Raw genomic sequence first — 15,991 nt, 5'->3', positions numbered from 1 at the left:
CAACGTTTGTGGTCCTGGACCCCCTGCCAGGCTATCCGAGCAATTTGTCTACCTGCTGAACCCTTTTCCCAACAAATTACCACCCTGTAGCAGTTCTCTAAATATTCAACAGAGGAGCTGTACTGCAAGTGGCGCTGGTTCGAGTGACCAACTCATGAAATACTTTCAAAATAGGTCGAAAACCCAAGGTCCGTCGACGTTGTTCCTGCGGGAGATACTAGCGGTCGACGGCCTTGGAATAAACCTATCAGTTTTGAGATCCCTGTGATGTTTTTATAATTAAAAAGTGTACGAAATAAATACCTGTATGTTACATGTAAATTTCAGGAATAATCTATTTGAATAGTCATTTCATATTTTCAAGTACCATTTCACTGCTTTACGTCAGTAATTAACAAAATTTGAGCCGAAAGAAAAATATGATTTTTCCTCTCACATTTCATATTGAGGTTTAGATTTGCTGCTACATTTCTTACTGCACTTAAACAAAGGAAATACATGTTTATAGCGTGAAAGAACGTGTGACATATGCAATTGTGCAAGTGCATACAAATTAAGGCATAAAAAGCTTTGTGTTTTTGTTTACAATATTTCTTCTTTTTTGTTGTTCGAACCTTCAGTAAGGTATGACTGTATCTTTGTAGTTATTTTATCATGAAAATATAATGTGCCTTCATTATCAGTGTTATCTTGGAGAAGTACATTTTGTTATTTGGAGTCGGTATTTCTAGTGTTCATTCATAACGCTTATCTGCCGGGCTGCATTACACTTTTCCTTTTCTTATTTCATTATTTTTTTCGGCTATTAGGAAGCTCTTATGCAAAACACAGATTACAGATATAACACCAGGAGTACACATCCTGAGTGCTCAATGTAATTGGAATTATTTTTTTACGTTTAAATAATTTGTTTAACCTTACTACTTTACAGTAAGATTAACGAGAGGCGTCAAGACAATTCTCTGTGCCGAGATGTAAAATAAACTTAATGTTTCAAATGTGACCCCACCACAATTAACAATTTAATATTTCCGAAGTCACTGGGATTATCGTCAAGGATTATGACAATAAGAGAAGGGTTATGCCTTCTTGTTATGAGGCACGTAGCCAGGGGGAGGGCTAAGGAGGCTGAAGCCACCCGAAATCCTACAAATATCTAATTTAAACAGTGCATAGAGGTAATTAATTTTTCTTACTTTGCAGGATTAAACATTAGATCGAAAAACGTTTAGTGTATAATAGAGGAACCACTTTATATTTTTATATTCTATCATTTTATCCAAAGAATAAATTGATCCACCAGCTCTCAAAAATTGTAGTTTTCTTTGTGACAAGCCATACAATATAAACTTTATGAGTAAAATTTGGGAAAAACTTTTAAAGCCTTTTTCTAACGGAATGTGTAACGGTTAATAACAAAATACAATAACTATGAATTTCAGTAAATTAACTGTACAAAATGTAAGAAAAAATGGACAATGTGTTGGATATACACAGTGGATCGAGTAGCAGTCTCTCTCCATTTACACAATAATAATAATAATAACAAATAATTTGGATTAAAATTAATTTATTTTCAATAACTTATAATACTTGTTATTGTAAAATGATAATTATAACCGTAGTAAACTGGTAATAATTATTGTTGTCATTATTCTTTCTACCAATGAAGTTTTATCAATGGCCTGTCCCCTTTCTGCAAATATTTCTGGCGACGCCTGTGCTGATAAGAGATAAGCCCCCCCCCCGAAATAAAATCCTGGCTACGGGCCTGTGTTATAGTCATGTTCCTAGAATTCCCATCCTTCCTTCATTTGAAATTCTTTTTTTAAAGTTCTCTGCCAAACAACTTATGTACGCCACCAATATGACATGTGACGAATACTTCAATTTACAATTTGACGAATGGTTTAATTGTAACGATGAGGATAACACTGATGAGACAAAGAAAAGGACATATTCAACCTTTACCCAAAATTTGAACCTAGAACCCTCTGCTTCGTAGTTTACTACACCAACGACTATCTTTTGCATTTATTCAAAAGGTAAACCTAAGTGCGGTAACGCCAACAAAAAATAGTCTAGTAGGAAATGTTTCATCCCACTTTGCGTTTTATCCTTGCAAGGGACCGCAACTCCGGAAGACATTCAACTTTCATTATTTTTCCCCCACCCCCTACATCACAGTCAATGTACAACCTAAAATGCTTATCCATATCTTTGAAATCTTTAGAGCAGCACAAACAAAAATCATAAAAGCTTCTAAATTAGTCCGCTTTTCTAAATATTCAAAAGAAATTTTGGTTACGCTAATTAATTTCATTGAGCACATAATACCATACACGCAGTTCCAATTTGTTATTCTTGTTTCATTTCCAAATATACGCTACATTGAATGAGGCACGTTGGTTCCCTTTCTGAGCCACTGTCTTCAAATAGATGTGGCAACAAATAAATTTTGCAACGACGTGTTGAATACCACACGTGAATATCCTCCAAAGTTCCGTTTCTGGACTTTCTCTCCTTTGTAACGAGCAACCCCTTGATGTGCGCGTCACGCGTCAATGCACCAAACCTGAAGTCTTCCCTGGAAATGACATTACAAGTCGAAGCAGTGTTTTATTTCGGGTACAACGCTGTGATTAAAATTTCTAACTAGCTTTGAAAGCTTTTTCTTGAACAAATTGTACAAAAGTTAATTGTCCTCGTCCGTGGCAGTGCGGTCTAAGGCGCTGTGCTTTGGGCTCCGACGGCATGGGTTCGAGTCCGCCTGGGTCCAGTCTCTGGGTTCTCGGCCTGTGCATAGGACCGGTAGCAACCCACCATCGTGAGGAAATTCGGGAGCTACAAGTGAGTAGTGTAACCCGGTCACGGATATCTCCTATAACGGCTGGGGTTCGACGTGCTGACCCCACGTCACCCCATTACTGGTTGAAGATCTCCACACCTCTAGGTAGGATTGTGGGATGGAGACTGGCAGCCGGGAGATAGGTCAAGGCCCTTCGAGGGCTGTAGAGTCACGAGTTATTATTATTATATAAGTTAATAACAACATTTAATTACTATATGCATTTCAGTCAAGTTACTGTTGCGCTGGAAATTCATTTATCAAGTGGATCGAGAAGAAAATTCTCCCCAAGGGGGATATAATAATAAAAATAGTAATGATAATACTTTTGGAATAAAGTTGGTTTATTTCAATTAGTTTATAACAATAATAATCATAAGCATGATAATTATTATTGTTATTAATATTACTGTTTAAATTTTATTGTTGGCCTGACCACCCCTATAAAGAACTCCTCTTCCTTGTAATCCACGCGCACGTCGCCTACTAAATCAAGAGATTATTATTATTATTGGTTTGTATATATGTGTGGACCTGTTCATAAGCCAACTAATTGATCGTCAAGCATTCTGTAGAAAAATCCTTGAGTCTACTATTCAACGTGCTCTGTCACGGCTTACTTATTACAGACAGTTTGCATTACACTGGCACGTAAGATTTCTCAAAATATGGTGAACTGAAGTGAATCAATGCAATTGAACATAGGATTACTTTTACAAAAATTAATAAAAGTGGAACATTAATTTAGGTTACAAGCTGAGACAAGAGTCGGGAGAGTCGTGAATGAAGGAACCTGTCTGGCCTCTTTCGTTCTTCGCAAGACGTCGCGGTAAGCAGACTCGTTCTCGTTGCTCTTTCTTTCCCGAAGGAAAAGCCTCGGTCTCGTTTAGATTATCTCAATGATAAATATATAAAAAAATGTTTAAAGACATTTAGTAATAGGACTTAAAAACGAAAGTTTTAGAAAATTAAACATCTTTAAATAAAAAGTAAATCAATTTGCATATTAAAGAAATGTTGATTATAACGAATTTTAAAAATAATTTACACTACGATTTACCAAACCCTTGTAAAATACAAGGCTTTCGGACAGTATAAGTCTCGATTATACAGACGGCTGTCCCTCTCGGTCTTGTCTTCATTTTAAATTGTGCTCGGTTTCAGCCAAAGTGGCACAAAAGTGAAGTAGAATAAATCAAATCAATCAACCAAAATAATCATAATAATAATAATAAATTTTATACCAACGGCTGATCTTCCTTTAAAAATTTCTGGCGACGCCCATGCTTTAATTCTATTATTCTAGTCAACAGTCGAAGACAATCGATATATGTAATACCTCGAATGACGTGTCTGCCTACCAGTGAGAAAGAAAAAAAACAGCATTATACCTGCTTACCACTATCTAAGATACAGTTTTATTAGTAGTGCAAGTCCCTGCATTCAACGACTAGTTAAAAAAAATTGAAGTTACTTATTCTATTTTGGATGATACGTCCTTCATATCTTCACATTAACGCTTGTTATTAACTACCTGGATTTTTTTTTAAAAAATGTTATTTTTCGTAAGTTCTCATGTCCATTGGCAATATGTACAAATATAGGAAAATAATTTATCTTATGGAAATGGCTATTTCAACAGTCACTCACCCAAGCTCGAACCTGGACCCCAAGTGGCGAGAGCGTTGCACCACAGCTCTGCACCCTGTCCATGGGGGTCCCCTTATTGAGAAGAACTTATTGCTTACAAATCCCGCAGGAAGAGTACATTTTCTTTGGTAACGACCACTATATAAGTTATATTTTCTGGAGTTCTTTGTTCCAATGAGTATATTAGGACACTACAGTAAATGCAAAGACAATATTTTCAACAATAAGACATTAAATACTCATTTATTATTATACAAATTTTCATTACAGATTATTGTAACGGACTGATAATAACCAGCATTACACAATAAACTAAGTTTGAACCTTTCTTTATATAAAAGCGACAAAAATAACGTTCTCATGTTCACATTAGTTTTTTAGGTGGTAAAAATCTAGATTTTTGGTCAACTAATCATGTGTATTCGAAAGTATCAATGTCAACTATTAACTAATAAGTTCTGGGGAAGTTTGAAGTTGTTTGTTGCGGAACCTGAATCAACTGTCCTTATCCTCCCCCCTCCTTCTATAGGGCTGTTTCTGGATGAGAATTACAATATTATATTCTACTTTAATATAATTATGAAGTACTTAACCTTATGAAGGAAAGCCAATTTCCATGGCGGTGTGGGTAGCGCAGCGAATGCAGGCCTGGGGATGTGTTTTCTTTGTGAGTGTCCCTTCATGAATTTAATCATATCATCAATTGATCCTCATCTTCGCTATTAGCCAAAAGTGACACAAAAGCGAAATAAAATAAACCAGCTCAATCAATTTGTGGAGGAAAGAAATTCTGTCCTTTATTTTCTTAGAACTTTGGTATCCACAGAGCGCTTTCAAATTGCCACAAACCAGTGGCGGATCCAGAAGTTACAGTTAGGAGGGGTGAATTTCATTCGAATGCCTCACCTCACCGAACCTCAGTTCTAACACACACTTGCACTGCTATATACAAACAACATATTATACTGTAAACAGGAACGACGCTGTTTTTTGTGTTCTAGAAGATAGAGAATTCCTTTGCAAAAATAGAGGTCGAGGAGTGGAATAGGTGGTTATTATTGTATCATAATTCCTCTTGACCTCCTATTGCCACAATGTAAACTGAATGAGCACATATGAGAAATATAGTGAATACGCAGAGAACACAAAAGTCTATTCCCTCATGGGGTCTCAGTTCGATTTCATTTTGAAGCATATTGCACAGTGATTCAATACAAATTTAAACTGTAGTGTCTTTTCCGATTAGCTTATCTTGATCATAAAGTTGACTTATTTTATAAATATTCTCGAGCCTTTTAAATTTGGGGATAAAAGGCGGAACATCTGCGTCTCAAAAATATCAGGTACAATATCATATCCAAGAACTGGCAGTTGGGAAGGGAGATCGCTCCCATCGCCCTCCCGGTGGATGCGCCTGCCACAAACAACAGAGTGTAAAAGTTATCTAAACCACCCCCACCCCCAAAGATCGTTGCTTTGTTTGAAGGACATTCACTTTCAGTGTCTTTTGTTACGAGTCACGCGTCGTATACCGCGCGGTTTTCGTGGGGACCAATCGAAGGACGTCTGGGACCAGCAGGAAGTCATCCCAGAATAGCCTTGCCTTTGCCTTTGTGTGAGGTCGTCTGTAGCCACTGGCCAGAATAGTTTGTCTGCTGAGTGGGTATTTGAAAGTGGAGATAAGAAAGCAACATTCAAAGGTAAGTAAGTTCAATAACGTTTTCAATATTTTTACACTGTAAGTTTTCTTTATACATACATGCTCAGATTGTCGTATCCGCAATGATTAGACCAAAATTTGTTTCACATTTCGAAATAATGACAGTACACGGTGAGAGGACATTGTTTAGCATACAGTGTGAGCCCTTTCAATATTCCTCGTCCGAGGATTGACATTCGTCATGGTTTGATTTGATTTGATTGATTTGTTTTATTTTACTTCGCGGTTTGTGCCTCTTGGCTAATTTTGAGAAGATGGGGATGAGTGATGAAATGATGAAATTGATAAATGGACATTTACAAACAACCATGCCCAAGCGGGATTCGAACCCGGGACCCCTGGCGTTGCAGCTCGACGTGCTAAGATTCGTCATGGTGTCCCTATCTTTGAGCCCTGTAACCTGGAGCCTACTTTTGAGGAGGAAGAATGAAACCTGAGGCTTAACTTTGGGAGAGTAGGGGAAGAGTCACGAAAAATTTTCCATCTCATAAAAATAGAGTACAGGGATTCATAAGTAACTAGCGAAATCACAAATATTACTCTTTATTACTTTGCTCCTCAGGTCGCCTAACTTGAAGATTTTAACAAATGTGAAAATTTTGGGGGTCCTTGTCCCCGCCAATTTACGCCTATGGTTACGGAGACAGAAAAAACATGGTTTAAGTTCGTTTCCGTTCTTCCCACTCCCATTTTTGGAGAGAAATAACTGGAAAACTATAAGGATAAAAAATAAAATTTCAAGTTTCAAACGAAATTCTATCAAGAAGTTGCTTGATTTTTCTTCCTCCATGATGGGGAGCTTTTAGTTGTTTAGTTTAGTTATTTCAATGGTAGAACGTAATGATTTTGTCCTTCATTTTAAAATTGGGGGCGAGGGAACTTCAAATTTTGATTTAATTTACTCTCAAACCGTTACGTTACAATCGAGAAAATGCGCTGGGATAAAACTGTACGGGCTTCCCGAAGCCCCAAACCCCACCCCAAGTTCAATTTGTGAATACTCGAACGCTGTAATGTTGCAAACGAAAGTAAATGCGATACAATCCGGTACAAACAAAGGATAATCTTATGACATACTTTAAACAGAATATGTGTATGTTTGTGGGGGACAACGTCACAAATGTTGACCGTACTACAATTATCACTGTTACTAGGATTCTCTATCATCTTTGTTTCTTTCTCCATTTTTCATATGTTTCAATTTTTCTTTGCTCTCTTGGTTCCTCTGTTTCCTTTTCCGTTATTCTTCTTTACCTTTTCCCTTTATCTTTCTACGCTTCCTTCTCTCTTTCCCATTTCCTTCTTCTATTTCTGTTCTCTGTCATTCGCTGTCAATGTATCTTTCGGTCTCTTTCACCCTCTCTCTTTGTGTTCTTCTGACCTTGTGTGATTCTCGCTGTGCTGTAAGCAATCCAAATTTTTGACTGTTGGCTATTTGTGTTAGGAGGAGGTGGGCCAAAAATATTTCGTGGTGGGCTAGAGCCCGCTTTGATGTCGACTATTCTGACTGCGACTGACACCTTCGTTTGGTGTGTGATGTTCCTAAATTTGTAAAGTAACTTGTTGCACACAATTCATAATCTTTCGTTATTGGCTGTCGGAACGTACCCCAGAGGGATTTGTAATTGATTTTTAAGTTAAGAGGACAAAATAATGCAGTGGGATACTGTGGCACGTAAAGTTAATTTCCATGGGAAATATTATTTACAAAACAGGCTTCTGTAAGAGTTTATAAGATTTGTAAGGTGCTGCTTAAACTCACTTCATTCATTCGTTGTAGTCGATTGCGTCTAATATCACAATTTTTTAAAGGAAAAAAGACACATTGTAAGCAAGGGCGTGAAAGTTAAATATACAATGACCATGGCCGTATTTAGAGGGGGGTTCTAGGGTTCAACCCCCCCCCCCGAAACTTCTGACATGTTGCATTAATGGATGTTCAGAAACCAAAATCTGTAACAAATTTTCAATTTTTCTTTCGAAGCATCACAAAAATACAAGGAGACAATGTTGAAACGATCGAGCTAGAATTTTCATACATTTGGAATTCTGAAAGTTGAGTGAAACAGGATTTATTCTCGGAATCGCAGCCCACCCGCGGCCCCTCCATTATCACTTCTGCTGTCATCTTTCCAGTGTTGCTCCTGCGTCACAAGGAATATAGACTTAAGATTCCCTTATGATTGTCCCAAAATTCCCTTTCCAGCTTTTAAATTCCCCGTCCGATAAAGTCGAAAATAAATCCCCCTTGATAGGAGTTCAAACCAAGTACCTCCAGATTCGTAGCGTATTACGTTCGCGATTGAGGTTACAATCCATGCACCAGGCTAAGCTTTTAAAGAGAATAACTGGTTCTACACTTTTCAAAATTCCAAAAATTTAATTTTAAAGTCAAACAACAAAAACTTTATGACTAAAATTTCCATCTAACTTTTAAAGTATTTTCTTGAAGGTATCTAAAGTTTAATGACGAAGTAAAATAATTGTGAATTACAGTACACACTGTATGAAACGTAAAAAAAAAAAGAAAGAAAGAAACTTATGCTGGATATTCACTCATCTGCTGGATTGAGTAAGCCCCCTCAAGGATATAACAATAATATAATAATAATAATAATTATTATTATTATCATGGAATAAAATTGTTTTATTATTATGAAATTTTAATTATTATTGTACAATTATTATTATTGTTTCTATTATTCAAATTTCTGGCGACGCCCTGGGAATAATTATGAATTAATCTCCCCCCCGAAATTTTTTCCTGCCTACGGCCATGACAATGACATTAATTTTCGAGAGCAATGATCGCCTTCCCACACTCAGACGCTGATATTCGTGAGGTTTTTGTAGTGTGCGTCCATAGTATCTTCAAATTTTCGGTCCTTGGGGGATTCTAAACATTAACAATTTAAGTTAAGGAAACGTACAATTTCAAGCAGCAGCTAGAATTTCTTTTAGAGTGTTGTCTTAGATTTCTTTTACACATAAATATGGTTGTGTAACATAAAATTTTAAGCATTATTTTAATTTTCAACTCCTTTTCAGGAATATGCCATGCATAGAGCAGTGGATACTGATAATGCCCACAAACACACTTGCCTTAGTTCCAACCTACACTGAACATTACGCCACTCTTTGCTGAGAGCAGTTTTTCAAGTATCCTGCATGGGTAAGTAGAGCAGTTCAAATCTAATTTTGTTCTTTTTTCAAGGGAATTTATTATTCATTATTTTCATAAGTTTTAAGCTGTAGGAACTTGAAATGACAGAGGTAGGTCTCTTAGGAAGTAAGCTTATATGCTGAGATGGGAAGACCAGTGGCGACCACTATATGTACCGAGGTGTAGCACACGCTAGAGGTGGTCAGCTAGTATTGAACATTTAGTCAACATAGTGAGTGTGAAAAGAAAATGAAAGTGTCAAAAGTACATCCATACTTAAATACATGTATCAAGGAGTCCGAGGTTCGATACTCGGTAGTGGTTCATAATGGTTCAGATCTCACTTTGAACTTTAGGTCCAGTCCCGATTAGCCTTTCTGTGATTAAATTGGTCTTAAAAACAAATTCAAACAACAAATCTGGAAATAGGAAAGGGTGGGTGGGTGTCTCAGCTTCGGTCTTTTCTGTTTCAAAGGGAGTGTTCGCCACTGGGAAGGACAGTACTAATAGTTATACACATTGTAGGCTGGAGTGTAAAACTTTGTTGTGGCTGTCTTAAGAAATATTTTGAAATTGATATGGCATACTAATTACACAATGTGTACAGTGAGATGTTAAAATATTACCAGGCAAGTTGTTCATAATTTTCAATATTTTTTGACGTCCCATGTGTATTTAAGGAATTGAACTGCATTGAACTTTTCCTGGAAATATTTATGCATCTCCCTCTTTACATACCTTTCCTAATATCTTTGTTACACAATTAATTTCATGGAGGATTAGTGAAAAAAAATATGGTTGACTAGACCACACAGCAAATATACTTCTGTGTCAGCATCTTTAAGTTCTGAGAATCGATTGCTGCTTGTGTACAATTTAGTGTTCTTATAGATGTGGGATGAAGTAAGTGATTCATACATTTTATTTGTTTTCTCTTTTCAACTTGCAAAGTGAGGGTCTGTGATGCTACATTTATTGGCTATCAGTTACCCTGTAAAAGCCTACATACACATTTTGTCTTTGGAAATTAAATTCATTTTGAGAAGTTATGTAGAAGAAAACAAATAGATAAAGAAATTAATTCTTATTTGAAAAGTATCTAAACTTTCATCATTCTGGGTTTCTTTCATTCAATCTTCCACTGTATGTATAGACATTCCTTAGGAGAATTTAAATTGCTGGGGGGATCCAAATGATACTAACTTTGCATGATAATTAACTTTTATATGTTAAATCTACTTGAACGCTTCAAATAGTCTTGCATCTATTAACAAATATAGTTGTACAATAAACTGTTGTATTGAAGAAGTTAAAGTTTTGCTACTTTCAAGATTAATCTAATTTAAATTTATTCCTTATTTCAGGCATTGAGTGCTGTTTAACTAAAATAACCACCTCTGATTTTTGAAGATGATCCTGATTTTGTAAATGGAAATGTAAGTAAATAAATCAATTAACCTGTATGTAATCTGAAAATGTCAGAATCACATAAATAGAACTAGGAACGTAAAATATAATGCTGCGTGTGCGAACCATACATACACACCTTTCATTTTGTAATTAATAATCTTTGGATATGCATTTCCAAAATGCACCTTAGCATAAATATACAAATTATAATCTTTATGTATTTCCTTCGTAGCCTACTAAACTTTTAATAGAACTTTATTTCTGCTACTTGAAAACAGAATCATATCCATGATTTTATTTTTGAAGAGTTGAACTTTCATATACCTATATCTTGTTTCTATAGAAAATATTTAAAATTGTCAAGGGTATGTGTCTCTTGTCTGCTGGGTGAAGGGATGGAATGAGGCATCCACTCACTTCTCCTTCTGGCACTGTGCCTGTTACATGCTAGTATAATGTACAGAATAAATAAAATCTTTTTGCCTTTTCGCTACATGATGTTTACACATACACTTTGACAGGACAGAACTACAGGGTGCGAAATCATTGAAAACTGGTGGGGGAACAAAGTTCTTAATCTACATTCCCCCCTCCGCCACATATGTGTATTATTAAAAGTAAATTAATTTGTTACTTTTATACATATCAGATATTGTAAAGCAGCCAACTAATTCCTTTAGTAACTTGGTTAAAGATGTTATAAATTATGAAATAGTTGAAGTGCTTTTATTATGTGTAAGTTTTTGTTTTGTTTGTGGTTTATGTTAATATAAATGAATTAGATTTCATAGTTATAATTTTCTTGCATTCTTGTCTTACTTTAATTGTGCGTATTGTAGATTTGTTAATGATCTCTTGAGAGAGAAAGCATTCAATACTCACAACTACACTAATTTGTGTGTGTTCGATATTATTCTTAGTACAGTATATTTGAAATTAAAAGTAATTGCTTATCTTTCGTTTGTTATAACAAAAAATCTTCCCCCCGGAAATTTTTGGTGGGGGGATTTTTGAGGCCAAGATTGTTGGTGGTGGGAAATCCCCCTGTCCCCCCAGGATTTCGCACCCTGCAGAACTAACAGAAACACAAGAAAGCTAAAGCTAAACACTCAAAAATTAGTAAAAAATTATTTTTCACACCAACATTGAATGGTAGTGTTTGAGCTCTTAGGCGACACCAGAAAGGTGTTTGTGTGTGTGTGTATTGGGGGGTAACCCATTGACTTAACTTAATAGTAGAACAAATATTAACAATAAGAATCATGGTTATGATAATAATTTTACAGTAATAACTATTATAACAAAAAAATAAAATTATATTATTATTATTATTACTATTATTAAATCCTTTGGGAGGACTACTAGATGAATGAATATCAAGTACAACTTTTCCTTATTATTATATATTTTTTTTTTTACATTTTATACAGTTAGTGTACTGAAATGCACAGTTATTCTGTTTTATCTTTAAGTTTTAACTTTTCAATAAAAGCTTTCTAAACATTATTTATGTTATAACAACTTCTGCTTTTTGTGACTTGAAATGGCCGATGGCAATTCCAGGGGGTGGGGGGTGGGGGTCAACGGATATGTTCCCCCTCCATCCCGACACCGATGTTTCAGCACAAAATATTATCCTAAAGTGTGCCATTTCCAGTTATATGCTGTGGCGTGCCCAGTAGTCAGCCCTCATTTCGATATTTTTTCCTGCCTGTTTATAGCCCTCCTTGTATAGGCCCTTGCTTATGAAATAAAAGCATGCATGTTTATATTACCTTTGCATAATAGGGTGACATAATTTTAGTCTCTCCACCTGTTCATTCAATCAGTGGCGTACACAAGAGGGGTTACTGGGTTTAACTCCCCCCCCCCTGAGCTTTAAATATTATGGGAAATGCTGTGTAAAATAAATTGCCAATTTAGCGCTACTGCATTCAATGCAGAAACTGATCAGCTTGAGGGCCTCCCCGATGGTGCAGTGGTAGGTCGTTGCCTTGTAATCAAGGGGTCCCGGGTTCGATACCCTGTGGAGGCACATAGTGGTTCGGATCCCACTTTGAACCGCAGGTCTAGTTTCGATTAGCCATACTGTGCATAAAGTGGACTTAAAACACCAACTCAATCTATCAATTGAGCAGCTTGACTGATTGATTTTGTTTATTTTTCTTCGCATTTCTGCTACTTTTGGGCTAATTGCGAAGATGAGGATGAGTGATGATATGATGGAATGGATGAATGGACACTCACAAAGAACACCTGTGCTCAGGCTGGAATTCGAACTCCACACCCCAGGCGTTTTAGCATGCTTTCCTAACCACTCATCCACGAAGGCTGGCTACTTAAGCTTGAATCATTTTGTATGCACACATCACTAGTATACTTTTCAGGGAAGTATTAAGATTCATAAATGTTATAAGTACATTCTAAACTATCACACTTTGACCTAAATGCATTCTTGGTTATATTCTTATTTACTCTTACATTTTTTTCTCCTTTCAGATCATGGACGCCTTTCCATACAGACATTTTAAAGGAATACAGCATGCATATTTTTAGCAATGAAGTAAAATTGGTAATGAAAAATCAATCCTCTTTTTTTGGATAAAATTGTGAGAACTATGTTGATTTATTGCAAGATGAAATGTACGAATATTGTAAATAAAGTTGAATTTTTTGCTAACTGGTAACTTTATTTCTTCAACCTAATCTTTGGGGCGAATAAAATTAAGCTCTGTATTTGAAATAGAGTGGTTAAAAATTATGTATATGAACATTTATAACTTCTACTAAATTTGCTCTGCCTTCTTAGGAATGTACATTTTCGTTTCTAATTAATTTATTAAAGTACTGAAATAGGTTCTAAAAGCACCAAAAATCACTCACATTGTAATGATTGTGGCATTGAACTGAGTGTGCAGAACCAGCAGCAAAGGAAAGGTAAGGTTGAATTATTGCTTAATGTGTATGCATTTAGTGGCAAGGTAGTATTTTTCAGAGATTATCCCCTTACCATGTATGTATATACTTCCATCCAACGTATACATAAAATTTATCTACGGATATACAAGTATACAGTATTTTGTTGTGTTAAGTATGTCATTTATTTATCCTAGCAATGTATGTGAGCATGAGTGTTGCTTTCCAAACAGTACAGAAAAAAGTTGTTATTTTTTAATTAACGGGTGTGACTTCTGAAGATCAATCCCCTTCATGTTATATTGTACACGCAAGGACACTTCTGGGTTGTAACAGCACCATTGACTTTCAATTAAATCATTACAACCCAGCAGTGTATGTGACTGTACATATATCCAGTCCCAATTGGCTTCTAATCATCAAGTGGAAGTCTCAAAAAAGACTTATTGGAAAATATGTATGTACATTAAAAGTTGCGTCTTTTTTGTATGATTTAGAAATCGATACATAATATTCCTTGCAAGCTTCATGTAATTTATGGATGGCTTGTTCTTCTACATGAATACCTTGGTGAGCGTGCCGCATCTAGTTTCCTCTAAGTTTTTTAAGCTTTGTCTAAATTTAATGCTGAATTGAATGGTATTCTTTTTATAATGAAGACAATTAATCACATTAAAATCTGAACGCATTAAATGAAGAAACACTGTTTTCCCTGTGATGTCGTATATTATACAAACCAAGAGTTAACATTGCATTTCTCTACTTTGATACATTTGCCATCTGGGAAGAAATTACAATGAAGTTATGATTGCTCTATCTTATTCTGAATTCATATTGGATAAGATAGAAAAGATCTGACTGATTCTTCAAGGTTAAGGGTAAGCATTATTATACTAAACGAAGATCATGTACCTCTTCCTCACGAACCCCTCAAACTCACCGTATGGGAGGAAAAACACACTCTATACTAGGGTGAAAAACTCACCTTTATGGGAGGAAAAACACACTCTATACTAGGGTGAGAAAACTCACCCTTATGGGAGGATAAACACACTCTATACTAGGGTGAGAAAACGCACCCTTATGGGAGGAAAAACACACTCTATACTAGGGTGAGAAAACTCACCCTTATGGGAGGAAAAACACACTCTATACTAGGGTGAGAAAACTCACCCTTATGGGAGGATAAACACACTCTATACTAGGGTGAGAAAACTCACCCTGATGGGAGGAAAAACACACTCTATACTAGGGTGAGAAAAACTCACCCCAATATAGGGTGTGGAAACTCACCTTTTGGGGACGGTTATTTGTGACAAGCCAAACTCACCCCAAAAGGTGAGTTTCCACACCTTTATTTTTTTCAGTGAAGCATGTTTAAAACACCAGTTTCGCTTTCAGTCGCTCTCCTCCCCTTCCCATCATTCTTGCCCCTGTCATGCTCCGGAAAATATACTATCGAAATTTCCCTTTTCTAAAAAATAATATTTCAATTTGCAATGATGTATTGGTTCCCTCGACTACTTCACACTGTCTCCATTGGAATGGGTTCGCAACACTACATTTGCTAACACAACACAACACAACACTTGGGTTTCCAAAATGATGCAACATCCCCAGGCACTTTACCCAAGCCAGAATACCCATTCAGGGTTCTCTAAGCGACTGCTGTAACAACGTTAGAGAGAACGAAACTAGCATTGTACGAGGGCTGCTCGATTTACGCAGGTTGATATCACTGATTGCACGCTTCTCCACTACCTCTCTTGGTGAAGTAGCGTGGAAACACATGATGTTTCGAAGGAGATAGAGTTCAATAAATAAGTATAATGATTTGCATTACAGATATTTTTTGGTGTGCACGTGCGAATAGGCAGAAGCTGCTACTGTCACGCACCCGTTTTGTCAATGATTTCTTGATGGCCAGCTTGCTTGTGCTACACTATGCAACCTTGCAGTGTTTGACTGTCAATATTTTAGTCAATGGCTGTTTCACTATATTTTTTTATTGCCACAAAATTTTGCAGACAGAATGTGTAGATCTAATGAAACAAAATTAGCAACTATGAGTTGAAATCGAAGTAAAAAGATTGTCTATGTTATGATAGGCCATTCTAATATATACTAGTAATTTGATTTCTATTATTTCTAGGAAGGATATCCACAGCAAATCAAGAAAATTTTTATCTTGGGCTTGAATTCTATTTCTGTGAGATTAGTCAATATCTCCCTACAATTTATGAAAGAGAAAATTAGGAAAAGGGTAAGTTAAAATTACTTATCA

The 15,991-nt window shown here is 36.1% G+C and overlaps 1 protein-coding gene across 1 annotated transcript in view; it reads left to right on the top strand.

Moving 5' to 3' along the window:
- LOC145979415 (alpha-tocopherol transfer protein-like) overlaps window positions 1-15,991 on the top strand; it is a 77,926-nt gene that overhangs the window by 43,749 nt on the left and 18,186 nt on the right. Inside the window, exon 5 of the mRNA XM_083112298.1 lies at window positions 15,860-15,970. Coding sequence (XP_082968424.1) covers window positions 15,860-15,970 — 111 coding nt within the window. The remainder of the gene's footprint in view (window positions 1-15,859; window positions 15,971-15,991) is intronic.

The sequence above is a fragment of the Lepisma saccharinum genome, chromosome 26 (genome assembly GCF_977018435.1).
Source record: "Lepisma saccharinum chromosome 26, izLepSacc3.1, whole genome shotgun sequence".
NCBI classification, from domain to species: Eukaryota; Metazoa; Arthropoda; class Insecta; order Zygentoma; family Lepismatidae; genus Lepisma; species Lepisma saccharinum.
The sequence above is the reverse complement of the archived record's forward strand: the minus strand, read 5'-3'. Positions and strand labels throughout refer to the sequence as shown.